Source organism: Oncorhynchus mykiss, chromosome 2, assembly GCF_057628025.1.
Source record: "Oncorhynchus mykiss isolate SJ-2025 chromosome 2, ASM5762802v1, whole genome shotgun sequence".
NCBI classification, from domain to species: domain Eukaryota; kingdom Metazoa; phylum Chordata; class Actinopteri; order Salmoniformes; family Salmonidae; genus Oncorhynchus; species Oncorhynchus mykiss.
Genome location: NC_143023.1, coordinates 73,596,554 through 73,623,911, shown reverse-complemented (window position 1 = coordinate 73,623,911; position 27,358 = coordinate 73,596,554). Strand labels below are relative to the sequence as shown.

Here is a 27,358-nt window from a genome sequence, read left to right as displayed (position 1 = left end):
GATCCCGTGTGCAATAATGAACTTTAAAGTACCCATCCAACACCTACCATGTTCTGCAATGGGGAGCAGAGGGTAAAAGTATTTCCTGTTCACTGGTTTGAAACATACCAAAATATTTCTCATTCTATTACAGTATATCACTGGTGTTGATTTCCAACACCTTAATGAACTGTAAAAGTCCTATACTTGAGTAATGCCAATGGAATAAAGGTTAGGTCCCACAGTAAAGGATTTAAATAGCTAAAGTAATCCAATAATTAAATAGAGTCATTGTGATGTTGCTCTTTTTATCATCTGGTGCTGACTTCGAATAATATCATTATTCAGCAACATATTACATTTTATTATGTTTACATTATGAGGCACTATCATATTTATTGTGTCTGAAAATGTTGTCATCAAGCCTCTTATGGAGTGGCTGTGAAGAATCTGCTGCCCTGGGACTAATCAAAGCAATGAATTATAATACAAGAGAAGACAGCTACCAAAGGGCAATGAAGGCTGTTTAAACTACTGTATAGGTTAAAGAGATGCAAGGACCTCCTCATGGGTGTGCCACGGTTGTGAACAGCCTATTATGTTTGCAATAAGTCAGTGATGGTTCGTGAGCGGCAGAGAGAGAGAGAGAGAGAGAGAGAGAGAGAGAGAGAGAGAGAGAGAGAGAGAGGTGAAGGAGAATGCAGCAGGAATGTGTATGACGCAGACAGAACAGGGCAAAGCAAACAGCCCTCAGTGATAGTCTCTGCCACCCTGGTACGTGTGGACCTGGCTGAGGAGAGCCGTGTTAGGGAAAGATGGACGAGAGTCTATTAGCATAACCTTAATACAGACTCTGAAGGAGGGCCCGGTTTTAGCGTATAAGACAGGAACTCTGCTCCCTCCAGCTCTTTGCATTATGTGTGAAGTGAAGAGAATGGATTTCCTTTTATTCTGCTAGAATAATCACTTTGATCTGCAACAAATGAAGTGCCAGATTTGTGCCAATGCTAAAATTCTATACAATAGGCTAAAGCCAGTTCCATTTACATGTAATATTCTAAATATAAAAGTTGTTGATTACCAATTGCCACTGTTATTGTGCTATGGTAAATTTGTTGAAACAATCAGTTTAGTGTTATTTTAAAAATAGTACTGATTACTGTGGTGTTATGATAGCCACTTTGAAAACATCCAACTCTAACCCCAGAGGGGTAATATGGGACAGCACTCTCCAACCATCTGCCTTCTGTCACTGGACCATCATTTACTGCAACCAAACCTTTGTTAGGTAGGCTGAGAGTGCAATAGCACTGACAGCAACAAAACAGCACATTTTTTGCAAGGAAATAAAAGTCACTGAGAGTTGCTCAGGTGGGTCCACTTGAATAGGTTGCCAAGCATGGGCTAAAGAAATTCAAGATTTTAGTTCCAATCGACATTGTCATTAACCAAATTGATTACATTAATGTAATGGCAAGGCAAATCATGTATTGATGTATGTCAGTGAATAAGACTGACCTTTACAAGTGTGTATTCAAGATGGCCAACTGCTCAATGAATTTTTAAACAATTAAAATGGTCTATGGTAGGCATTGTTGTGAATCACATGGACTTAAGACCTACCCTTATATAGCCAACCACCTGCCTACTATAGTCTATCCCATGGGTAATGAACTTTCACTATCTGACTGCCCTGTGAAATGTATGCTTTTCGTTCTCTGGGTAACAAGGAGTTACAATTCCATCTCATTAGATTCAAAAAGTAGTGTTAATTCACGAATAATACAACTTCCATGTTTGGTTAATGAGAGTAGTCAGGAGGACTAAGGTATCTCTTGCATGAAAACAACTGCTCACGCGACGGCTTCACTTTCACTTGTTTTGAATTCGCTGTCCAAGGTTCTGAAATGTGTTTTCCCGAAGATACGTCACGTGACTTCGCTGTCTCGCTCAGCTCACTGTTTTCGGGAGATTTCACGTGAGAATACGACAAACCACCTCGCGCACGCTATAATTATCTTCCTTTGCCTGTCTCCGTTTAAATTCATAGTCGGTCTATTTTTTCTTTATTTTTGTGTAGAAATGAGGGAATTGAAGCCCTAAAATATCCTAAACGAATTTAGGATGATACATCCGTGTTCTTTGTTTTGTTTCTCTCTTTTTGTACTTCACGCCAACATGGTAAATGCAGGGGCAGAGCGGACTACTGCTTGTCCGCAATCAGAAAGTCCACGTCTGTCTGTGTACCGGGTTTAAGAGGATGTAAGGAACACGTAGCTTTTTAAAACCAAAGTCTCCTTATAAAAATGCAGAAGGGAATACGACTGAATGATGGTCATGTCACCTACCTGGGTCTTTTGGCAAAGAAGGATGGTACGAGGCGAGGTTGCTTGAGCAAAAGGAGCTCAGACAACACAAAATGGCACACAAAGTGGTTCGCTTTATTACAAAATATGCTGTTTTATTTTGAGAGCGAGTCCAGCTCTCGACCTGCGGGATTATACCTGTTGGAGGGATGTGTGTGTGACAGAGCGCCGTCACCTAAACCATCACAATCATCCAAAGAGTGTTTAGAAAAGCAGGTAGGAATAACACACATACAAGTTCACAACGTTGTTTCATTTGTCTTTTTTTTACGACTGTAAAGTTATAGGTTGTCATTAAATAAACATGAATGATGCACGAGTTACCGGCGTGCAGATATCCGCATGAGGTTGAAAGCAGGTTATCATGTGAATCAGACGTTCAGCGTTATGAGTACATGTAGCACATATATATATTTTTGGGATAAGTACCCCCCCCCCCCCCCCCCCATTATTTATGCTATTTATCCTATCCCTCTTTATCCACAGCAAGTATTACATTACAGTCCTGTTAAATTATAACCTACAGTTGGTCTCTATCATATTCAATAAAGAGCTGTTTGCTCAGCGTGCGTGTGTTATGTAATCTATGCATCGGATTAATGATTCCATTATAAACACCTAATTGAATACCGAGCTGCCTCGCGGTTTTCTGCATTGTTTTTATTGTATTTTATTAATAAGTATTCATTCGGTTTTGCTGCATTGTGCCTATATAGGGTTGATTATTTTTGACAAAAAAACTGGCAATTTTTTGGCAACAATGTATTTCTACATGGTCTACAGGCCTACATGTTTAAACAAAACATGTGGTTGACATGGAACTATTATTGTCAAACCAATGTAATGTTATCTCACAGTGAAGTTTGGTGACACTGTTTTCTTTTTTCAACAAAATTGCGCTAAAGGAATTGCGTACCACAGTCGCCATCTTGCGGATATTTGACGTAATATCACAGTTTGACGTATTGATATAACTCTCGCACTGTTTTTATTAATAGCATCCTACCTCGGCAACTGAGTCTGCAGCAAATATTGTTTAGTAACAAGACCGTACGCCAAAACAACGGGCATGGGGTCTTCGTCACTATTGTTTTTATGTTTTGGTACAAAACATAAAAACATAGAAATGGGATGAGTTATTCCTTCACATTGGGATCAGAGGATGAGGCTGTTCAAATCTGGAAGAACAAATAAAACATAATCGTTTGTCTTGATTGGCTTCTACTGTTGGCCTATGATGCTGCAACCTGGTCTCAGATCATTTCGTATTATTCTTTATGTAAATCCGAGACACTCCATTTAGTATGATATGTTACGTTTCATATAGTATGTATTAATTTGTGGATGTTCATCACCCATTTCCTATAAGCTGCAACCAGGTCTAAGAGCATTTTGTATTATTCTGTTAGTAAATCCGAGGCACTTTAAGGTTAGGGTTAAGTTTAGGAGTTAGGTTAAAGGGTTAAGGTTAGTGTTAGTGTTACATTTAGACGTTAGGTTAAAGGGTTAGGGTTAGCTAACATGCTAAGTAGTTGCAAAGTAGCTAAAAAATATATTTCCTCTCCAGTACTTTTAACTAATGAAACATATTATTTACAATTCTGCAGAAGCCTAAACCTGTAGAAGTAGATGCCATAAGATCCTACTTCCTTACTTCAATAAGATGGTTAACTGATACTTTTCATCTTATTATATGGCTCATCTTGTTTAACATTCCTTCCAAAAAACAGTCATGAAAAACAGAATAATTAATGGTGCTGCAATCTTTGTGTTCTCTATTACTGAAAAGGAAAGTTAATATTGTGCACATGAAGGATGATGTAATGATTGTGGAATGTTTTGTGTGTAGGATCATTGGATTGAGGCTCTATCTGCTAGTAGTTCTGTTTACTTCTGTTCTGTTCTGCTCTGTCTGCAGTCCCTGTCCATGACTGTATAGGCTGCAGTCCAAAGTGAGTCCAGGCCTTTCCTGTGAACAGCTGTCCCTGTGCTGACAAAGCAATATGTGGCATATTGGCTAATATTTTGCTCTCCCAGTTCCCCTCATTAGAGAATGAAAACTCCTTATATCATGAACGTGCAAATTGTTTTAGAGGAATTTGTCAGGAATCTTTTGATCCATCCTTTTCAACATGATCATTGGATGGCTTACTACAACAAAACACAAGGTTATAATGTTGTTTTGATAGTCTGTGAGTCTGTATTTGTGAAGGAATGATCCCTTCTCATCTGTCTTACTCCATAGCTGCCAGAGTCAACAGGCTCTGTTCACAACTCAATACAATGTTACATAGCTCAGAATATATTTGTCACACCCCATTGCATCCTAATAACATCTCCAAGCCAACATACATTACTTCTCATTGTAATTGTTTATTCAAAAACATGAACACCACCGTTTTCTCACATTAGTGAGTATTCATTGGCCAGTCAATGTGAGCGATGAGCAATAAATAATAAATGATACGTACAGTGCCTTGCGAAAGTATTCGGCCCCCTTGAACTTTGCGACCTTTTGCCACATTTCAGGCTTCTAACATAAAGATATAAAACTGTATTTTTTTGTGAAGAATCAACAACAAGTGGGACACAATCATGAAGTGGAACGACATTTATTGGATATTTCAAACTTTCTTAACAAATCAAAAACTGAAAAATTGGGCGTGCAAAATTATTCAGCCCCTTTACTTTCAGTGCAGCAAACTCTCTTCAGAAGTTCAGTGAGGATCTCTGAATGATCCAATGTTGACCTAAATGACTAATGATGATAAATACAATCCACCTGTGTGTAATCAAGTCTCCGTATAAATGCACCTGCACTGTGATAGTCTCAGAGGTCCGTTAAAAGCGCAGAGAGCATCATGAAGAACAAGGAACACACCAGGCAGGTTCGAGATACTGTTGTGAAGAAGTTTAAAGCCGGATTTGGATACAAAAAGATTTCCCAAGCTTTAAACATCCCAAGGAGCACTGTGCAAGCGATAATATTGAAATGGAAGGTTTATCAGACCACTGCAAATCTACCAAGACCTGGCCGTCCCTCTAAACTTTCAGCTCATACAAGGAGAAGACTGATCAGAGATGCAGCCAAGAGGCCCATGATCACTCTGGATGAACTGCAGAGATCTACAGCTGAGGTGGGAGACTCTGTCCATAGGACAACAATCAGTCGTATATTGCACAAATCTGGCCTTTATGGAAGAGTGGCAAGAAGAAAGCCATTTCTTAAAGATATCCATAAAAAGTGTTGTTTAAAGTTTGCCACAAGCCACCTGGGAGACACACCAAACATGTGGAAGAAGGTGCTCTGGGTCAGATGAAACCAAAATGGAACTTTTTGGCAACAATGCAAAACGTTATGTTTGGCGTAAAAGCAACACAGCTCATCACCCTGAACACACCATCCCCACTGTCAAACATGGTGGTGGCAGCATCATGGTTTGGGCCTGCTTTTCTTCAGCAGGGACAGGGAAGATGGTTAAAATTGATGGGAAGATGGATGGAGCCAAATACAGGACCATTCTGGAAGAAAACCTGATGGAGTCTGCAAAAGACCTGAGACTGGGACGGAGATTTGTCTTCCAACAAGACAATGATCCAAAACATATCTACAATGGAATGGTTCAAAAATAAACATATCCAGGTGTTAGAATGGCCAAGTCAAAGTCCAGACCTGAATCCAATCGAGAATCTGTGGAAAGAACTGAAAACTGTTGTTCACAAATGCTCTCCATCCAACCTCACTGAGCTCGAGCTGTTTTGCAAGGAGGAATGGGAAAATAATTCAGTCTCTCGATGTGCAAAACTGATAGAGACATACCCCAAGCGACTTACAGCTGTAATCGCAGCAAAAGGTGGCGCTACAAAGTATTAACTTAAGGGGGCTGAATAATTTTGCACGCCCAATTTTTCAGTTTTTGATTTGTTAAAAAAGTTTGAAATATCGAATAAATGTCGTTCCACTTCATGATTGTGTCCCACTTGTTGTTCATTCTTCACAAATAATACAGTTTTATATCTTTATGTTTGAAGCCTGAAATGTGGCAAAAGGTCGCAAAGTTCAAGGGGGCCGAATACTGTAATTTCTGTCACTGTAATTTCATTAATATAGAAGAATGAGCAGTGTATGTATGCCTTATGAGTATGCATAACCATAGACCATGCACCTTGTTTTCAAGTTCATCCTGAATGATAAGAAATAGGATGGCACAGAGACAGTCAACCGCCTAAATCTGTGACAATGGATTTGAGATGTAGACTTTTAAAGTTCAATCGAGTTTAAGGCTTAACTGAATGAACAACGGAGACAAAATACAATATGAAAGTTGATTAAAATAGGTTAGGGGAGAGGACTCGTCTCAGAGGGAAGATCCTTTGATGCCAAGTAGTCCTAAACTAAATATTATCTTCAATAGTCATCGTATGCTGGTTTGTAATCAATGTACTGTACTATTCATATAAGCATATTTATCTCACCCTCATTTCTGCCCTCACACATTGTCAGCTTTAATCGAAATTTGACTGTGAAGTAAAATTCAATGATGCAGGTCGTTGTGAAGTTTGACAGCTTAAGGGGCCACCATATTGATGAAAGCTCAGAAAGACGGGTGCCTGTGCTTTCTAAAGAGAGTGTTAATGCCTCAGGTAGAATGACAGGTCAGTAGAGGTTTTTGCCTTTCTTCTATTTGCATCAAAATCAGGAGTTTGAATGACCTTTGATCTGTTAACTCATTACAATTCTGGATTTGAGCATTTATTCACACATTCAATTCATCCCCAAATGTCGTTATCTAACGATGATAAGGTATTTTAGCCCATGGTTCATATGGCAACCCTATTTGCAGGGAACTGCAGAGAGTATCTGTGTGTTGTCGCGCCTCCACTCCCTTCCACTATTAACACAATCAACTTAACACAATCTGTTGTAAATGTGTTCCTTGCACTACCTCAGAGGGGCCAGGGCCCATTGGGGAACAGCTACATTTTACAGCATTCGGCAACCAGTGATGGCTGATGTATTTCTGTTCTGTTTTTTCTTAACTATCTAAAAAAATGTTAGCTGACATAGGCTAATTGAGTGATTGTCAGTGTCTAACATAAAAAGAGGAACACTGCTGATGCATAACCACATTTTGAAATTACACCTTGGGTATTCTACTATTCTAACACTCAACAATAAGTTCAGACCCTGATTGACTTCCTAAAAAAACATTGAAAGTGTGTGTGTTGTGATTCAGCTGTAAACATAAAGCATGAAGCAGGCTGTGTCTTAAACAGGCTGTGTGTTAAACAAGGCTGTGTGTTAAACAAGCCTCTCTGCTTTTAGAGAGAGGATGAAGGAAAACTACAACAACAACAAGCATGCATCCCTGAAAAAAATAGATCCGATTATCTTTGAAGGAAGGATGAATACCATTCAGCCATGAATAGTGATGAGGTGCAGGTTGATGGGTTGCTGTTGGCCAAAGATTAGGCTGGGCATTCGCTCAACATGGCTGCTGCCAAAGTACACACTACGAGTCACATTTTTAACCTTGAGTGTGATTCCAATGTGTGAGATGTGATAATGCAGGCTGTTCTTTTGCCAAGCAGCGCTGATCTTTTCCTATCTTGCCATGCCAATCATTGTGTGTTTTGGTGTATATTTTCAAAAGAAAAGTGCACTGAGATTCTTATTTGAGGAAAGAAAAGTTAGGATATGTTGAATCATAACACACACACTTTCAATGTTTTTTTTTTAGGAAGTCAATCAGGGTCTGAACTTATTGTTGAGTGTTAGAATAGTAGAATACCCAAGGTGTAATTTCAAAATGTGGCTATGCATCAGCAGTTTTCCTCTTGTTATGTTAGACACTGACAATCACTCAATTAGCCTTGTCAGCTAACATTTTAATGATTTAAATGTTCAACATTTAAGAAATGTACTATATGAACAAAACAGGGTCTGGCAAGGTCTGAAATGAACTTTTAATCCACCAGATAATGTGGATGGTCTATGATCGTTAAGTGACTGTGATGCTTCGTACACAGACCTATTGGTGCTGGGGAATTCAGCGTAGAGAAGGCCAGCTTAGTTAAAATGGAGTGAGACAAGTAGTGCTAAGAGCCTATCCATTCGCACAGAGTGGAGTTGCTAGGTAACAGGTAGTGCACAGTTATGTAATTGGCAATGCCTCCAGCTTACATGTCTTATGGCTTTTCCTCCTGGGATCCGGAGCCATCCAGGCAGCCAGGCAGCCAGGCGGTCAGACAGCTGGTCAGGCGGTAACGCGGTCAGGCGGTTAGGCGGCCAGGCAGCCAGACAGTCAGGAGAGGCTTTCTACTAAAATCCCCATTGATCGAGCTGGTGGGTGAGGATGTGGGTTTCCTTTCCCCACCCTCATCTGTGCAATGTGCACAATGTCAGCAATGAGAAAGGGTACACACAAGCTTAGATTGTGAGAGGGTTCATGGTTTCAATGATGTGTGTCTGCAGCACACTGATGTTTTTGGCCAGAAATACTCTTCATAATCTTCTGTTAAAATAATATTTTTGTGTAACTATGTTTGCGTTGTAGCTGCTATACTGTGCATTGTCTGACCTTTTTCGTTGCATTTTGTGGTTATAATATGATAGCTCATTTAGATTTCTATGGATTGAGAAAATACTTTTTCTCATACATTAAAAAACAAAAAATCCAAATGCCGCTCTACCCATGCAATGTAGTAATGTGTTTTAGAGCTAATTAAGCCATAGTTTTTTTCTGTGTGTTTCAGTACTACTTCACTGTAAACTTCACCCATGAAAACCAGAAAGCCCTGGAGTTGCGTACAGAGGATGTCAAGGACGGTGATGAATGGGTGGCCGCAATAACACATGCCAGGTACCAGGCCTCTACTACAACCTGTCTACCCAGTCAACACCTACATTAACACACACGTGCTATTATTGATGTCTACTGTATGGATGGGTGTAATCTCTTAGATAAGGCATAATGTATGGTTTGAAATGTACAACTTGACTCTGTTGAGATGTGATAGAACTGTCATGCAGCAGTAAGGCAATGTTTTTGACGAACATTTCTGGGGGGAAATGCTGTAGAAAACCTGATAGGGAACTTGAGAAGGATTTTTAAACATTCGTGTCACCTGAGGTAATAGTTTGGATGCAGCTCATGTTGAACCGTATTCCTGATATACTCTGGTTTCAGGTGTTGTTATTGAACTGTTAGTAGTAAATTGGTATTGTGTCATTTCAGTTGAATGAAACAGGGTGACTGGGGATGTAGCTTACTGTATATTAATCATTGTGAAATAATAAGTGCCGTTGTGATGATTGGTGGTCTATTGTGACTGTGGAATTGGGCACTGCTCTGAGGATATTCTTATCAATATGGCCCTGCTGTATTTTGGTTGGTTATCTGCTGAGACATGTGCAGCAATGTACTGTAGCTACACTTCACTGAGCACAAAGGATATTCATATTTACGCCACTGCATTATGAGGCTGTTCATAGACCTGAGGTCTGTATGGGTACACATGTGTATGTAGGGCAGGGGTAGAGTGGTGGATGTATACAGTCTGCATGGGGGAGCATACAGTCTTGAGTGTGTCTATCTGTACCTCTGAAAGTATGGAAACATGCCTGTGGAGAGTTGCTGCAGTGTGTGTGAGTGTGTGTTTCCTGTCCACAGTTACAGGAACCTGGCCACGGAGCACGAGACGCTCATGCAGAAGTATCTCCATCTAATTCAGATCGTGGAGACAGAGAAAACGGTTGCTAAGCAACTTCGACAACAGATAGAGGACGGGGAAATAGAGATTGAACGGCTAAAATCAGAGGTAATATTCATTATGATTCCTTCTGCCTCAGGGGGGATTGTTATGTTTATTTTTTACTTAACAGGAAAGCGTTTGGAGCTTGTGTGGGATCTAGCGCAACTACAGTACAGTGAAATATCTCTCAGGAGCACCGCTCAAGATTTCTAGGATTTTGTCATCTGAGTGAACTAAAATGGATAATGACTGTACTAGTTGTATCTTTATGTCTATATTATTGAATAATACGAGAGAGAGAGAGAGAGAGAGAGAGAGAGAGAGAGAGAGAGAGAGGGAGAGAGAGATTGGGAAAGATTGAGAGGGCCGCTCTGTCACAAAGAGATGTGTGCAGACCCACCACTTTACATCTCCACTCATAAGCAATCCCTCCAATAGAGCTATGTTCCCTGCTGTATTCTTCAGATCAAATAGTCATGTTACTTTAATGTGCAAATGTGGGGCTTGAAATGAAATGGTGTGCTGAATATGCATGAACAAGGCTTTATTATAAAGAGTCCCCCCCCACACACAAAAAAAAAACATAACAATAAACTCTTTCAGCCTATACAAAGTAAATGGGGACACTTACCTTCAGACAGTTCTGAGTAGCTCCCAGCTCTTTTGTGCAGCACATTTATGGCTTTTCTATGTACAGCAGCACAGTGTCACACAGTGTGAGTCTGAATTTCTAACCAATGGAAATGAGTGCTGATGTAAAGATATCAGCCAAGTGAACAGAGTTAGTATTGCCACCACCACTACCACATGTCAGAGCTGGCAGCTTTGACAGCCTCTAATTGCATTTGACACAGTCACTTTGTTAATACGCTGTCAAGTGAGGAGGAAACTTGGAGAGCAGGTTGTGAGTGATGATGACTGGTGGATCTTGTCTGTGGCTGTCCTCTCTGGCAGATTTCCGGCCTGCACAAAGACAATGGGAAGATCCAGTCGAGTCCAACAGCCGACCCCAGTGAAGATGATGACTCTGAACTCAAGAAAATAAAAAAAGTACATACTGTATTTACACAAAATATGTTCTACTTTATTTTCAGTGTATTTGCCAATGATGCAGGAAAGAAACTCACCTTTGATTCCCGTGGTCCGCTAGGTGCAGAGTTTCCTACGAGGCTGGATGTGCAGGAGGAAGTGGAAGACCATCATCCAGGACTACATCCGGTCTCCCCACGCCGAGAGCATGAGGAAGAGGAACCAGGTGGTGTTCAGCATGCTGGACTCTGAGGCTGAGTACGTCCAGCAGCTCCACATCCTGGTCAACAATTTCCTCCGACCGCTCCGTATGGCCGCCAGCTCCAAGAAACCACCCATCACCCATGACGACGTCAGCAGCATCTTCCTCAACAGGTGTGCAGCTGTAGATGATCACGCCAAACTAACACCTCCACTGCTGTCTCTCACCTCTCTCAGGGAGACAGTGATATGACTGTCTCAATGCTGTAGGATTTTATGTTCATGCATTACAACTATGGACGATAATGAAAACATAATAACCCTGAGATGTAATGGCATTATGCTGTGTCAAAGACTCATTCTAAGATGTTTCTTTTGTATTTTATTTAACCTTTATTTATATAGGTAAGTAAATTAAGAACAGATTCTTATTTGCAATGACGACCTGTCAAGAGGCAAGTGCAGCGGTATAAAATCTTAACACACTTGCACATACAGGCATATTCACTGTTGCATGTTTGAATCCTTTTCACCTAACTATGGCTAGCGTATATTTTTCTCAGAATGGACACTTAACATCTTGTTAATTTCCCCTTTACTTTAGTGAGACCATCATGTTTCTGCATCAAATATTCTACCAAGGGTTGAAAGCAAGAATAGCAAGCTGGCCAACATTAGTTTTGGGTAAGCTGACTAAAGTGTTTTTTTTCAGGGTCATTTAATGGATGGATGAATTTGATAATGCCATGTCCCAATTGACCTCATACATCATCTATCAATCTCTCATTCACTTGTTGGTCCTCTCTATTCACAGCTGACCTGTTTGACATCCTGCTGCCAATGTTGAACATCTACCAGGAGTTTGTGAGGAACCACCAATACAGTCTGCAGATCCTGGCACACTGTAAACAGAACCGAGACTTTGACAAGCTGCTGAAGCAGTATGAGGCCAAGCCAGACTGTGAGGAGAGGACTCTGGAGACCTTCCTCACCTACCCCATGTTCCAGGTAGGCATACAGTACTGTACATTCCACTGTCTTCTCATTGACTGTCCAGTCCCCGTCTCTCAGCTCAAACAGCTCTCTTCAGACAAAGGCTCCTCCATTGATCACCAACAACAGAGCAGATAATTGTCTCACGTGAATATCCCTGTTGTTTTTTTCATAAACACATAAACTGGTTGTTTGTGAAGCTCAGGGTTTCATAATGGCTATTTTCTGGCAAGGCATGCAGTTTCCGTGCAGTCTGCTCCACTGGGGTCTACTTTGGACTCTGCTGTGTTGGTAATACATTTCTGCTGATGACTGTGAATGTACATAGAAGTCCCTACTGATCTGCTGCAATGAGTTTGATTGTGTTTGTGTCTGTGTCAGTGTGTGTGTGTCTTGTATGCAAGTGTGTGTGACTCACCTGCCCCTATTAATTTTCTGTCACTCCAGATTCCCCGCTACATTCTTACTCTCCACGAGCTCCTGGCCCACACACCACATGAGCATGTGGAGAGGACAAGTCTGGACTACGCCAAGTCAAAGCTGGAGGAGCTGTCCAGGTATACCTGCCCTTTCCACCTTATAGCGCCAAAGCAGCAAACAGGACACCTCAGTTTACCATGCTTACTGTACAGAATGCATACACACTGACAAAGTGAATACAATGACATTCCAAATGTGAAAAGACCAACCTCTCTGCCCCTAGAATCATGCATGACGAGGTGAGTGAGACAGAGAACATCAGGAAGAATCTGGCCATTGAGCGCATGATTGTAGAGGGCTGCGAGATCCTCCTTGACACCAGCCAGACGTTTGTCAGACAAGGTAAGCTCTGAGAGAAGATTCACAAAGGAACCCAAGATCCCACATAAAGACAGAATCATAGAGGTGGATTTTCTACCTCGCAACTGTTTGACTGCCTTTGTGTTATCACAACTTCAAACCTCCAAAGGCCTACCTGAGCCTCCATAAGGAAAGACTTAACCAGCGGCTTGGGTGATATAATCCTGTCTGCCTTTATAGCATGTACTGAAAGTGGGCTGACTCTTTCATTTCCAAGGGTAATCAGGCTGTTGGGAGGCAATCCGACAGTGAGTCAGGGACTGTAAATGTCATACATCCCCAACGGACTTTGATGGACATATAAAGAAGAGGAAAATCATATAGAGATATGGTTTAACCTTACAGTATGTATATATCCCCCAAAGTCATTGAACAGGTGAAGGAGGCCTCTCCCAGTCTTGCAGTACAGTTCATCTGTGAGCCCTCATCACTAACTGGACAACCCTGCTGTATGTCTCTCCCCCGTTTGCCATACAGGCTCTCTCATCCAGGTGCCAATGAGTGAGAAGGGAAAGATCACCCGTGGGCGACTGGGCTCTCTGACTCTGAAGAAGGAAGGGGAGAGGCAGTGCTTCCTCTTCTCCAAGCATGTCATCATCTGCACCAGGGGCTCTGGAGGGAAGCTGCACCTCACCAAGGTGGGCCTGCCCTGGGCTGCTGAGCCTACTATACAATCTCTTAAGATGCATCCTGGACCAAAACAAATTACAATACATAGATGAGGCTTTCGTTAATACCAATACATATAATCATGGTCCTATGATATTGAAGTCAACACATCCTCTTAAGGAGTCCCTTATTACTTGGGTGCTGATTTACTCTGTTTATTGACCTGTAGGTCTATATGTGTTGCTACATGATAATGTAAGTCATATTGTTATTGATTATTCAGTAATGGAGGGGATTCTTGGAATGTGGTTGTGAGTGTGCTAATGCATATTGTATGTTGTTCTCAGAATGGCGTGGTCTCTCTTATTGACTGCACTCTTCTGGAAGACCCCGAGGGGACAGATGATGAGTGTAAGCACCGCACTGTTTCATTCCTACCTCACTGAAATATGGAGCACATATGCTTACTGTATGTACAGTGTAACATATGATAAGTTTAGTATTACACTTTTATGAAGTATACTAGCTATAGCCTCCCTGCAAGTGTCATCTGTTCATCATCATTTACAAGCACAATAAACCTCTCATTATGTCATGGTAATGACCCATTTCTCCTATTCACCTCTGTTTGTTTTGCCCAAAGCCAAACCAGACAAGGGTGTACAGGACATGGAGCACCTGGACTTTAAAATCGTGGTGGAGCCTAAAGAAGGCCAGTCATTCACAGTGATCCTGGTGGCCTCCTCGCGGCAGGAGAAATCTGCCTGGACCAGTGACATCAGCCAGGCACGTCTGCTCTGCTCTGCTTTACTTTGCATGCATCACTCCATCAAGGAGACATGGGGCCTGGATGTCTGTCTGTCTCCAGCAGGGAGACATGGGGCCTGGATGTCTGTCTGTCTCCAGCAGGGAGACATGGGGCCTGGTTGTCTGTCTGTCTCCAGCAGGGAGACATGGGGCCTGGATGTCTGTCTGCAGAGTGGCTGTACTCACACCTTTCCTCTCCCTTAACCTTCCCTTCTTCTCCCTTACAGTGCATAGACAACATCCGCTGCAATGGGCTTATGATGAATGCATTTGAGGAGAACTCTAAAGTCACCGTGCCACAGATGATCAAGTAAGCCCCATTCACAACTATAGCTAAACAGTCAATGGGATTATCATGGTGCCTTTATTTGTGTGTTATTGTGTTTTCATGTGTTTGTGGGTTTTTTCTGTGAGCAGGTCTGACGCCAGCCTGTACTGCGATGACGTGGACATCCGTTTCAGTAAGATGATGAACTCATGTAAGGTGCTGCAGATCCGCTATGCCAGTGTGGAAAGACTTCTAGAGAGATTGACCGACCTGCGCTTCCTCTCGATCGACTTCCTCAACACCTTCCTGCATTCCTACCGCGTGTTCACCAGCGCCGATGTGGTGCTGGACAAGCTCATCACTATCTACAAAAAGCCCATCAGTGCCATCCCAGCCCGGTAAGGCCATAAAAGAGCTGCTACTGCTTTACCATTTAGCCTAGACTTTGACCAACACAGTCAGAGAAATCTCTAAATCTATCTCATGCCCAGTGCTGTTTAAAGATGATACATTGTCAGTGTTTTTGCATGGCCATGGCCCCTACACAGTAAAGAGGGCTGTAGTTAGGGCTGGTGATGATAACATCCCCTGACAGGCCCAGCAGCCTCTGGCCTCCTCTGGCTGCCTCTCTCTCCTCTAGCCCACCACTGATCTCCTCACAGCTCTTTTTCCACAGCCCACAGTATTACTTCTTTACCGTGTGTGTTTGTGCGTGTGTGTGTGTGTGTGTGGGTGGGTGCGTGGGCGCGTGTTTGTGTGTCTGCGTGCCTGCATGTGTGTGTCATGGAAGGTGAGGTGAGGAGAGCTGGGTAGAGGCCATGTCTGTGTGTGTGATGGAAGGTGAGGTGAGGAGAGCTGGGTAGAGGTCATGTCTGTGTGTGTCAGTGTGGTTGGTGTGTGTTCTGTGTGAGAAGGCAGTAATTGGGCTCAGCCTCTTCTTCTGCCTGCCTAAGAGCGTCTCAGCAGGGCTTTGTCGCTGTCACCTTAGCAACTGGCCTCTCTGCTGCAGGACCCCACCCTCTCTGTTCTGCAGAGGATCTATAGTATGAAATATTTATGGTGCATGTTGTCGACCAGAGCAGAGCAGACCCTCTCTCCGGCCCAGGAGAGTGAGCCTAGCTCCCAGGCTCAGATCAGGGGGAGCTCCCTCCCCATGCCCACACCATGCAGCATGTTTTCATGTGGAGCCTGTCATGTCTCTGTGAGCCACCGCCACTCTGATGCTTGTGTCAGCAGCATGGCTATTTGCTCTGTCACTCGCTGTGCTATTTATGGGAACCCGTGAGGTCGCAAGGAGGGTGGCAGTGAGTGGGAGAGGTTTTCAGCAACAAAAAAGACAAGCACGACTGCAGAAGCACCATTCTGCTGTTGACAATGTACTGAATTATTTACATTTTAGTAGACACTTATCCAGAGCAACTTACAGTAGTGAGTGCAAACATTTTCATTCGTACTGGTCCCCCGTGGGAGTCAAACACACAAGCCTAGCGCTGCAAGTGCCATGCTCTTACCAACTGAGCCACACAGGACTATCAATACAACACAAAAATACATGGATAATTCTGATCTCCTTGTTATTTGCAACACACTGAAGTGCTAAAGTACATAGCTACAGTACATCCTTCTGACTACAATAAAATGTGTTGTTTTTTACTGCTGCAGATCCCTGGAGTTGTTCTTCGCCAGCAGTCAGAACAATAAACTACTATATGGGGAGCCTCCCAAATCCCCCAGGGCCAGCCGTAAGTTTTCCTCCCCCCCTCCCCTGGCCATCACCAAGACATCGTCCCCCAACCGCCGCCGTAAACTCTCCCTCAACATCCCCATCATCACTGGGGGCAAGGCTCTGGACCTGGCCGCCCTTAGCTGCTCCTCCAACGGCTATGCAAGCATGTACTCCTCCATGTCCCCCTTTAGCAAGACCACCCTGGACATCAATAAGCTTTATGTCACCAGCCCCATCACCAGTAAGATCCCTGACGAGGGAGAGGGCAAGACAGACAAGGCAGAGGAGACCATTGTGTCTAAACAAGGTAATCCAGCTAAGGGGCAGTGGGGGGGGGATGGGGTGTTATGTCCTTATTGGTGCTTCTTAAAATGAATATAGCGCAGGATTTGAATCATGACGTGTCTAGAAAGTGGTATGTACTGACCTGTTTTGCACTTGATGTACTTAGATATTTCAGTTCCGGAGGAAAGTGACATTGACCAAAACCAGAGCGATGACGCAGACCCAGAAACGTCTCCTATCAAGTCGCCAACCACCCCCAAAAACTTGAAATGCAAAAACTCTTCAGGTACATTGTGTCCCAGACTGCACAGTGGTGTCATTATCACTCAGTGCCATGATACCAGAGCACCTGGATCACATGCTGGCATGCCACCTGCGTCCTCCCCTCAGCCAAAATGCCATATTTATCAAGAACTCAAATATGCTCCCCTGTTTTACATGGGAAACAGAGTCAGAATTAAGAAATCAAAGCACCCATTTTCATTGTTACTTTTATATGCATTTTCCCTATTTATGTTATATCCTCTATCTCTGTCTTTATTAGAAATAGTCAAACATGATAGAGATAAAGTATTTTCTACGCCTATTCAATTGTCAATGTGCATACACTCAAAGAATGCTAAACTTTGTGTTCAATGAACTCCGCCACACAAGATAAAATTCATGCAGACTGTAATTTCGTGGCGAGAATAAGAACATGCTGGGAAAGCCAGCTCTAGGAATGAGTAGGTGTTGGGGATACTTGTGTCATAGCAACTACAGCATGAGTGTGTTTCCCAGCTTGCCGCCCCCGGTAACGAGATTGTTTTAGTACAAAACAGTCAGTGAAGAAGGCCTTTGTTGTCTGTCCCAGCTCCAGGCACGTACACAGATCAAATCAAATAAAATGTTTAACTTGTCACATGCGCCGAATACAACAAGTGTAGACCTTATGGTGAAATGTTTACTTACAAGCCCTTAACTAACAATGCAGAGTAGGAAAATATTTGCTAAATAAACGAAAGTAAAAAAAGTTACAACAACGAGGCTATATATGAGGGGTACCGGTACCGAGTCAATGTGCCGGGGTATGGATTAGTCGAAGTAATTGAAGTCATATGTACAGTGCCTTGCGAAAGTATTCGGCCCCCTTAAGTTAATACTTTGTAGCGCCACCTTTTGCTGCGATTACAGCTGTAAGTTGCTTGGGGTATGTCTCTATCAGTTTTGCACATCGAGAGACTGAAATTTTTTCCCATTCCTCCTTGCAAAACAGCTCGAGCTCAGTGAGGTTGGATGGAGAGCATTTGTGAACAGCAGTTTTCAGTTCTTTCCACAGATTCTCGATTGGATTCAGGTCTGGACTTTGACTTGGCCATTCTAACACCTGGATATGTTTATTTTTGAACCATTCCATTGTAGATTTTGCTTTATGTGTTGGATCATTGTCTTGTTGGAAGACAAATCTCCGTCCCAGTCTCAGGTCTTTTGCAGACTCCATCAGGTTTTCTTCCAGAATGGTCCTGTATTTGGCTCCATCCATCTTCCCATCAATTTTAACCATCTTCCCTGTCCCTGCTGAAGAAAAGCAGGCCCAAACCATGATGCTGCCACCACCATGTTTGACAGTGGGTATGGTGTGTTCAGGGTGATGAGCTGTGTTGCTTTTACGCCAAACATAATGTTTTGTATTGTTGCCAAAAAGTTCCATTTTGGTTTCATCTGACCAGAGCACCTTCTTCCACATGTTTGGTGTGTCTCCCAGGTGGCTTGTGGCAAACTTTAAACGACACTATTTATGGATATCTTTAAGAAATGGCTTTCTTTTTGCCACTCTTCCATAAAGGCCAGATTTGTGCAATATACGACTGATTGTTGTCCTATGGACAGAGTCTCCCACCTCAGCTGTAGATCTCTGCAGTTCATCCAGAGTGATCATGGGCCTCTTGGCTGCATCTCTGATCAGTCTTCTCCTTGTATGAGCTGAAAGTTTAGAGGGACGGCCAGGTCTTGGTAGATTTGCAGTGGTCTGATACTCCTTCCATTTCAATATTATCGCTTGCACAGTGCTCCTTGGGATGTTTAAAGCTTGGGAAATCTTTTTGTATCCAAATCCGGCTTTAAACTTCTTCACAACAGTATCTCGGACCTGCCTGGTGTGTTCCTTGTTCTTCATGATGCTCTCTGCGCTTTTAACGGACCTCTGAGACTATCACAGTGCAGGTGCATTTATACGGAGACACAGATGGATTGTATTTATCATCATTAGTCATTTAGGTCAACATTGGATCATTCAGAGATCCTCACTGAACTTCTGGAGAGAGTTTGCTGCACTGAAAGTAAAGGGGCTGAATAATTTTGCACGCCCAATTTTTCAGTTTTTGATTTGTTAAAAAAGTTTGAAATATCCAATAAATGTCGTTCCACTTCATGATTGTGTCCCACTTGTTGTTGATTCTTCACAAAAAAATACAGTTTTATATCTTTATGTTTGAAGCCTGAAATGTGACAAAAGGTCGCAAAGTTCAAGGGGGCCGAATACTTTCGCAAGGCACTGTACGTGTAGGTAGGGCTAAAGGGACCATGCATAGATAATAAACAGAGAACAGCAGCAGCGTAAAAAAGGGGGTCAATGTAAATAGTCCGGGTAGCCATTTGATGAACTGTTCAGCAGTCTTATGCCTTGGGAGTAGAACTTTTAAAGGAGCCTTCTAGTCCTAGACTTGGCGCTCCGGTACCGTTTGCCATGCGGTAGCAGAGAGAACAGTCTATGACTTGGGTGGCTGGTGTCTTGGACAATTTTTAGGGCCTTCCTCTGACAACGCCTGGTATAGAGGTCTTGGATGGCAGGAAGCTTTGCCACAGTGATGTACTGGGCCGTATGCACTACCCTCTGTAACGCCTCGCAGGCGGATGCCGAGCAGTTGCCATACCAGGCAGTGATGCAACCAGTAAGGATGCTCTCGATTGTGCAGCTGTAGAACCTTTTGAGGATCTGAGGACCCATGGCAAATATTTTCATTCTCCTGAGGGGGATTAAGGTGTTGTTGTGCCTTCTTCATGACTGTCTTGATGTGTTTGGACCATGATAGTTTGTTGGTGATGTGGACACCAAGGAACTTAAAGCCCTCAACCTGCTCGAAGCCCTCAATTTGATGGAGAGGTTGTTGTCCTGGCACCACACTGACAGGTCTCTGACCTCCTCCCTATAGGCTGTCTCATCGTTGTTGGTGACCAGGCCTACCATCGTTGTGTCGTCGGCAAACTTAATGACGGTGTTGGAGTCATGCTTGGCCACGCAGTCGTGGGTAGACAGGGAGTACAGGAGGGGACTAAGCATGCACCTCTGAGGGGCCCCCGTGTTGAGGATCAGCGTGGCAGATGTGTTGTTGCCTACCCTCACCACCTGGGGGCAGCCTGTCAGGAAGTCCAGGATCCAGTTGCAGAGGGAGGTGTTTAGTCCCAGGGTCCTTAGCTGAGTGATGAGCTATGAGGGCACTATGTTGATGAACGTATTATAGTCAATGAACAGCAGTCTCATGTTCCTTTTGTTCAGGTGGGAAAGGGCAGTGTGGAGTGCAATACAGATTGCGTCATCTGTGGATCTGTTGGGGCTGTATGAGAATTGGAGTGGGTCTAGGGTTTCTGGGATGATGGTGTTGATGTGAGACATGACCAGCCTTTCAAAGCACTTCATGGCTACATATGTGAGTGCTATGGTTTGGTAGTCATTTAGGCAGGTTACTTTGGCGTTCTTGGGCACAGGGACTATGGTGGTCTCCTTGAAACATATACAGTGGGGCAAAAAAAGTATTTAGTCAGCCACCAATTGTGCAAGTTCTCCTACTGAAAAAGATGAGAGAGGCCTGTAATTTATCATCATAGGTACACTTCAACTATGACAGACAAAATTAGAAAAAAAATCCAGAAAATCACATTGTAGGATTTTTAATGAATTTATTTGCAAAGTATGGTGGAAAATAAGTATTTGGTCAATAACAAAAGTTTATCTCAATACTTTGTTATATACCCTTTGTTGGCAATGACAGAGGTCAAACGTTTTCTGTAAGTCTTCACAAGGTTTTCACACACTGTTGCTGGTATTTTGGCCCATTCCTCCATGCAGATCTCCTCTAGAGCAGTGATGTTTTGGGGCTGTTGCTGGGCAACACAGACTTTCAACTCCCTCCAAAGATTTTCTATGGGGTTGAGATCTGGAGACTGGTTAGCCCACTCCAGAACCTTGAAATGCTTCTTACGAAGCCACTCCTTCGTTGCCCAGGCGGTGTGTTCGGGATCATTGTCATGCTGAAAGACCCAGTCACGTTTCATCTTCAATGCCCTTGCTGATGGAAGGAGGTTTTCACTCAAAATCTCACGATACATGGCCCCATTCATCCTTTCCTTTACACGGATCAGTCGTCCTGGTCCCTTTGCAGAAAAACAGCCCCAAAGCACGATGTTTCCACCCCCATGCTTCACAGTAGGTATGGTGTTCTTTGGATGCAACTAAGCATTCTTTGTCCTCCAAACACAACGAGTTGAGTTTTTACCAAAAAGTTATATTTTGGTTTCATCTGACCATATGACATTTCCCAATCTTCTTCTAGATCATCCAAATGCTCTCTAGCAAACTTCAGATGGGCCTGGACATGTACTGGCTTAAGCAGGGGGACACGTCTGGCACTGCAGGATTTGAGTCCCTGGCGGCGTAGTGTGTTACTGATGGTAGGGTTTGTTACTTTGGTCCCAGCTCTCTGCAGGTCATTCACTAGGTTCCCCCGTGTGGTTCTGGGATTTTTGCTCACCGTTCTTGTGATCATTTTGACCCCACAGAGTGAGATCTTGTGTGGAGCCCCAGATCGAGGAAGATTATCTGGTCTTGTATGTCTTCCATTTCCTAATAATTGTTCCCAAAGTTGTTTTCTTCAAACCAAGCTGCTTACCTATTGCAGATTCAGTCTTCCCAGCCTGGTGCAGGTCTACAATTTTGTTTCTGGTGTCCCTTGACAGCTCTTTGGTCTTGGCCATAGTGGAGTTTGGAGTGTGACTGTTTGAGGTTGTGGACAGGTGTCTTTTATAGTGATAACAAGTTCAAACAGGTGCCATTAATACAGGTAATGAGTGGAGGACAGAGGAGCCTCTTAAAGAAGCCTCTTACAGGTCTGTGAGAGCCAGAAATCTTGCTTGTTTGTAGGTGACCAAATACTTATTTTCCACCATCATTTGCAAATAAATTCATTAAAAATCCTACAATGTGATTTTCTGGATTTTTTTTTCTCATTATGTCTGTCATAGTTGAAGTGTACCTATGAGGAAAATTACAGGCCTCTCTCATCTTTTTAAGTGGGAAAACTTGTACAATTGGTGGCTGACTAAATACTTTTTTGCCCCACTGTAGGTATTATAGACTCGGTCAGGGAGAGGTTGAAAATGTCAGTGAAGACACTTTCCAGTTGGTTAGCGCATGCTCTGAGCACACATCCTGGTAATCCGTCAGGCCCTGCGGCCTTGTGAATGTTGACCTGTTTAAAGTTCTTACTCACATTGGCGACAGAGAGCTTGATCACACAGTCGTCCGGAACAACTTGTGCTCTCATGCATGCTTCAGTGTTTCTTGCCTTGAAATACGCATAGAAGTGATTTAGCTTGACTGGTAGGCTTGTGTCACTGGGCAGCTCGGCTTCCCTTTGTAATCTGTAAGAGTTTGCAAGCCCTGCCATATCCGACAAGCGTCTGAGCCGGTGTAGTAAGATTCAATCTTCGTCCTGTATTAACGCTTTGCCTGTTACATGGTTCGTCAGAGGGCATAGTGAGATTTCTTATAAAAGTCTAGCCTTTAGCTCAGTGCAGATGTTGCCTGTAATCCATGGCTTCTGGTACGTACGAACACTGTGGGGACAATGTCATTGATGTATTTATTAATGAAGCCGATTACTCATGTGGTATACTCCTCAATGCCATCGGATGAATCCCAGAACATATTCCAGTCTGTGCTAGCAAAACGGTCATGTAGCTTAGTATCTGCGTCATCTGACCACTTCCATATTGAGCGAGTCACTCGTACTTCCTGCTCTAGTTTTTGCTTGTAAGCAGGAATCAGGAGGATAGAGTTATGGTCAGATTTGCTAAATGCAGCGCGAGGGAGAGCTTTGTACAGGTCTCTGTGTGTGGAGTAAAGGTGGTCTAGAGTTTTTTTCCCCTCTGGTTGCACGTGACATGCAGATAGATATTAGGTAAAACAGATTTAAGTTTTCCTACATTAAAGTCCCCCGGCCACAAGGAGCGGCACTTCTAGATAAGCATTTACTTGTTTGCTTATGGCCTTATCCAGCTCGTTGAGTGCAGTCTTAGTGCCAGCATTGGTTTGTAGTGGGAAATAGACAGCTGCAAAAATATAGATGACAACTCTCTCGTTAAAAAGTGAGGTTTACAGCTTATCATGAGGTACTCTACCTCAGGTGAGCAAAACCTTAGAGATCGCGCACCAGCTGTTATTGACAAATAGACACAGACCACCACCCCTCGTCTTACCGGAGATAGCTGTTCTGTCTTGCCCATGCACTGAAAACCCAACCAACTGTATATTATCCATGTCGTCGTTCAGCCACGACTCGGTGAAACATAAGATATCAGTTTTTAATGTCCCGTTGGTAGGATAGTCTCGATTGGAGCTTATCTAGTTCATTTTCCAATGATTGCACGTTAGCCAATAGGACGGATGGTAGAGGCGGGTTACACACTCGCTGACGAATTCTCAAGGCACCCAGATCTGCTGCCCCTGTATCAGGGTCTCCTCTTCATGTGAATAACGGGGATTTGCAATCCTTTGCATCTGACTCAAAAAAAGGTGAGTAATCACTGTTCTGATATCCAGAAACTATTTTCGGTCATAAGACAGTGGCAGAAACATTATATACAAAATAAGTTACAATCATGAAAAAACAATATTAGCACAATTGGTATGGAGCCCATAAAACTTCAGCCATCCCCTCCGGTCTAAGGCTCTACCTGTGCAGAGCACATGCCCCTTCCATTCGCCGAAGTGCTTTTTTGGGTTGTGTTATAATTCCATCACAAAAGTTTTTGTATACCTTTGTTGTTCAGAACCCACTGCCCTCAAGTCGTCAAGTTCGCCACCACTCACACCGTCCGTTGGTTGAGTCTTGAACCAGAATCTGTCTTTACAGGACATGTTGAATATGACAATTCTCTTTCAAGCCCAGGAAGCCATTCACCAACTTTTCCAGCTTAATGTCAAAATACAGTCGGTACTTACCAACTGTAGTTTCACTGAGCAGCTATTGCTGCTATTCTGGCATGCACTTGAAAAAAAAAGTTGAAGTTACAGGCAATCGAAAAATTGCCTTGCCTGGAAATGTAGATTAAGTACTCTACCCTGCACCGTAGATACTGCTGCCCTAGGTCCATAGTCATTGAACACTGATGTTTACATGACTGTTTCACCCACGTCATATGTACACTGAAAAAAAAAAATTCAAAAGGAAATCAGTCGATTGGAATGAATTGGTCTCACGATCACACTGGAGGTCCAGTTCTGGTGTCGTTATTTATTTTAGCTCATGAAACACTTTACATGTTGCGTTTATATTTTTTTCAGTATACACACGCACACACACACACACACACACACACACACACACAGTAGTCTAGCCAAGGCTCAGCCTATATAACTACTGCAGTACACCTTTTCTATTCATATACTGTCCATACTAGCTAGACACACCATCATATGCATATTCCGGACTGAGACGGAATATGTATATATTGTATTTGTGTATTGTTGTTACGTATATGCAGGGAGTCACGAAGCAGTTGCCAAACATTTAAAAATCAACATTACAAAAATACAAAACAGGAGAAGCATACTGAACGTAACCAAAACTGCCTAAAGACTCTATGAAGGGAGAGTAATCAGAGTGGTGATGAAGTCCATGTGTGCAATGTAGGTTGCCAGGACCGGTGGTTAGTAGACTGGCGACGTCGACCGCCAGAGAGAGCAGGTGACAGTATCCCGAGAGCACTCCTCAGGACCATACCCTTCCCAGTCCACCAAGTACTGGAGCCGACCCCCACGACGTCAGGAGTCCAGAAGGGACCTAACAGCATAGGCGGGTGTCCCCTCGATGTACAGGGGAGGGAGGGGTGTCGCTGGAGATGGCAGCAGCCAAGAACCACCAGCCTGAGGGAAACATGAAAGGAGGGTGCGATCTGGTAGTTGGTGGGGAGTTCTAAATGATAGGTTACCTCATTGACCCTCCGGAGGACCTTGATGGGCCCCACAAACCGGGGTCTCAGCTTCCACCAGGGCAGGTAGAGCGGGAAGTTTCCGGTTGAGAGCAAGATGCGATCACCAGGATGGAACACGGGAGCCTCACTGGTCCTGATGCCAGAACCATTCATCCACTGAAGTTGCCTCTGTCTGGCTTGGAGTCCACAGAGTCAGGGTCGACTGACATCCCAGGACGCACTGGAAGGGAGTCAGCCCGGTGGAGGAGTGACAAAGTGAGTTCTGGGCATATTCCGCCCAGGGAAGTAACCGGACCCACTCCACCTGCCAGTCCTGGCAGTGTCTCCTTAGGAACCTCCCTAGCTCCTTGTTGGTCTTCTCCACCTGCTCGTTAGACTGAGGCCGATACCAGATGCGAGGCTGACCGCGGCCCCCCAGCTTCTCCATAAAAACTTTCCAGACACGCGACATGAATTGTAGACCACAGTTGGAAATTTTGTCCTCCGGAAAGTCATAGTGCCGGAAAACCTGCTGGACTAGTGCCTCGGTGACATGGAGAGTGTTAGGTAGACCAGAGAGGGATAAAACAGGATTTAGAGAATCTGTCAACAACCAGAATAGTGGTAAAACCCATCGGAAAGGAGATACGTTAAAGAGTCTATGGACAGATGTGACCAAGGCTGCTGAAGCACAGGAAGGTGAAGTAGTTTCCCTGCTGGAGCATGCTGGGAACATTTAAATTGAGTACATGACTTGACATAGTGGGTGACATCCTGCACCAAAGTGGGTCACCAGTATTTATTGGAAAGCGATTGGGTGGTGCGGGTGATATCTGGCTGTCCATAGGCGAGGGATGTGTGCCCAGATCAACAGCCAATCTCTCACCAACGTGGGGACATAGATGCCCTCTGGAGATGCCCTCCCTCTCCAGACCCTGGCAGATATTCACATCTATGTCCCAAAACACAAGGCCAACGATACGGGAGGACCGATTGATGGGCTGGAGGACACTCACAGGGCCCTCCACCAATGTGGAACCACAGGATGCGGGAAAGCAGGTGCTCTGGTGATTGTCATCTTTGACCAGGAGATGGTTGGGTTATGAAGTTGGAGCCACAGGAGGCCGAGAAGGACTTTGTGTACAGGTCAACGATGAGTGATGAGGAAGGGAAGGCTTTCCTTGTGCTTGGGTCCCACGGTGAGGGTGAGTGGTGCTGTGGCATGCGTAATTATGCCGGATCCCAATGGGTGCATATCCAGGACTTGGAAAGGAAAGGCGAGTGGGTATGAAGTTAAGTTCAGGGAGGAGGCGGGGGCCTGGTCGATAAAGTTCCCCATGGCACCGGAGTCTGTAGAAACAACCCTTGAGGGACAGCCAGCAAAATGGGAACCAGAAAGGGTTTGGCAGAGAATGATAATTGAATACTCACGCCTACCCTGGGAGACAGAAGGTCATGGGGCTGTTCTAGTGGACCCCAGCCTGGAAAGCGCCGGACGCCACTGAAGCTGGTGCCCCCTCCTAGCCGCAATGGGAACAGAGCATCAGCTGTCTCCGGCGACGCCGCTCTGCTGCGGAGATGTGTGGCCCGTACCTCCATGGGTTCATGTACAGGTGCAGTGATCTGTGAGCTGCTCTGACAGCTGGTGCTTAAAGCTAGTGAGGGAGATGTGAGTCTCCAGCTTCAGAGATTTTTGTAATTTGTTCCAGTCATGGGCAGCAGAGAACTGGAAGGAAAGACGACCAAAGGAGGAATTGGCTTTGGGGGTGACCAGTGAGATATACCTGCTGGGAGACTTGTAGATAACCTGTAGCCAGTGGGTTTGGCGACGAGTATGAAGCGAGGGCCAACCAACGAGAGCGTACAGGTCGCAATGGTGGGTAGTGTATGGTGTTTTGGTGACAAAACGGATGGCACTGTGATAGATTGCATTGAGTTTGTTGAGTAGAGTGTTGGGGGCTATTTTATAGATGACATCACCAAAGTCGAGAATCGGTAGGATGGTCAGTTTTACGAGGGTATGTTTGGCAGCATCAAATCAAATCAAATGTATTTATATAGCCCTTTGTACATCAGCTGATATCTCAAAGTGCTGTACAGATACCCAGCCTAAAACCCCAAACAGCAAGCAATGCAGGTGTAGAAGCACGGTGGCTAGGAAAAACTCCCTAGAAAGGCCAAAACCTAGGAAGAAACCTAGAGAGGAACCAGGCTATGTGGGGTGGCCAGTCCTCTTCTGGCTGTGCCGGGTGGAGATTATAACAAAACATG

At 43.9% G+C, this 27,358-nt stretch overlaps 1 protein-coding gene across 1 annotated transcript in view; it reads left to right on the top strand.

Moving 5' to 3' along the window:
• Window positions 1-1,658: 1,658 nt before the first annotated feature.
• rasgrf1 (Ras protein specific guanine nucleotide releasing factor 1) overlaps window positions 1,659-27,358 on the top strand; it is a 46,845-nt gene continuing 21,145 nt past the window's right edge. The window contains exons 1-16 of the mRNA XM_021571414.3: window positions 1,659-2,561; window positions 9,102-9,208; window positions 10,019-10,166; window positions 11,055-11,150; window positions 11,251-11,504; window positions 11,935-12,014; window positions 12,145-12,338; window positions 12,771-12,880; window positions 13,027-13,145; window positions 13,641-13,801; window positions 14,120-14,183; window positions 14,416-14,558; window positions 14,807-14,889; window positions 14,997-15,245; window positions 16,510-16,880; window positions 17,025-17,144. Of these exons, the coding sequence (XP_021427089.2) occupies window positions 2,286-2,561; window positions 9,102-9,208; window positions 10,019-10,166; window positions 11,055-11,150; window positions 11,251-11,504; window positions 11,935-12,014; window positions 12,145-12,338; window positions 12,771-12,880; window positions 13,027-13,145; window positions 13,641-13,801; window positions 14,120-14,183; window positions 14,416-14,558; window positions 14,807-14,889; window positions 14,997-15,245; window positions 16,510-16,880; window positions 17,025-17,144 (2,575 nt within the window). The 5' untranslated portion in view covers window positions 1,659-2,285. The remainder of the gene's footprint in view (window positions 2,562-9,101; window positions 9,209-10,018; window positions 10,167-11,054; window positions 11,151-11,250; window positions 11,505-11,934; window positions 12,015-12,144; window positions 12,339-12,770; window positions 12,881-13,026; window positions 13,146-13,640; window positions 13,802-14,119; window positions 14,184-14,415; window positions 14,559-14,806; window positions 14,890-14,996; window positions 15,246-16,509; window positions 16,881-17,024; window positions 17,145-27,358) is intronic.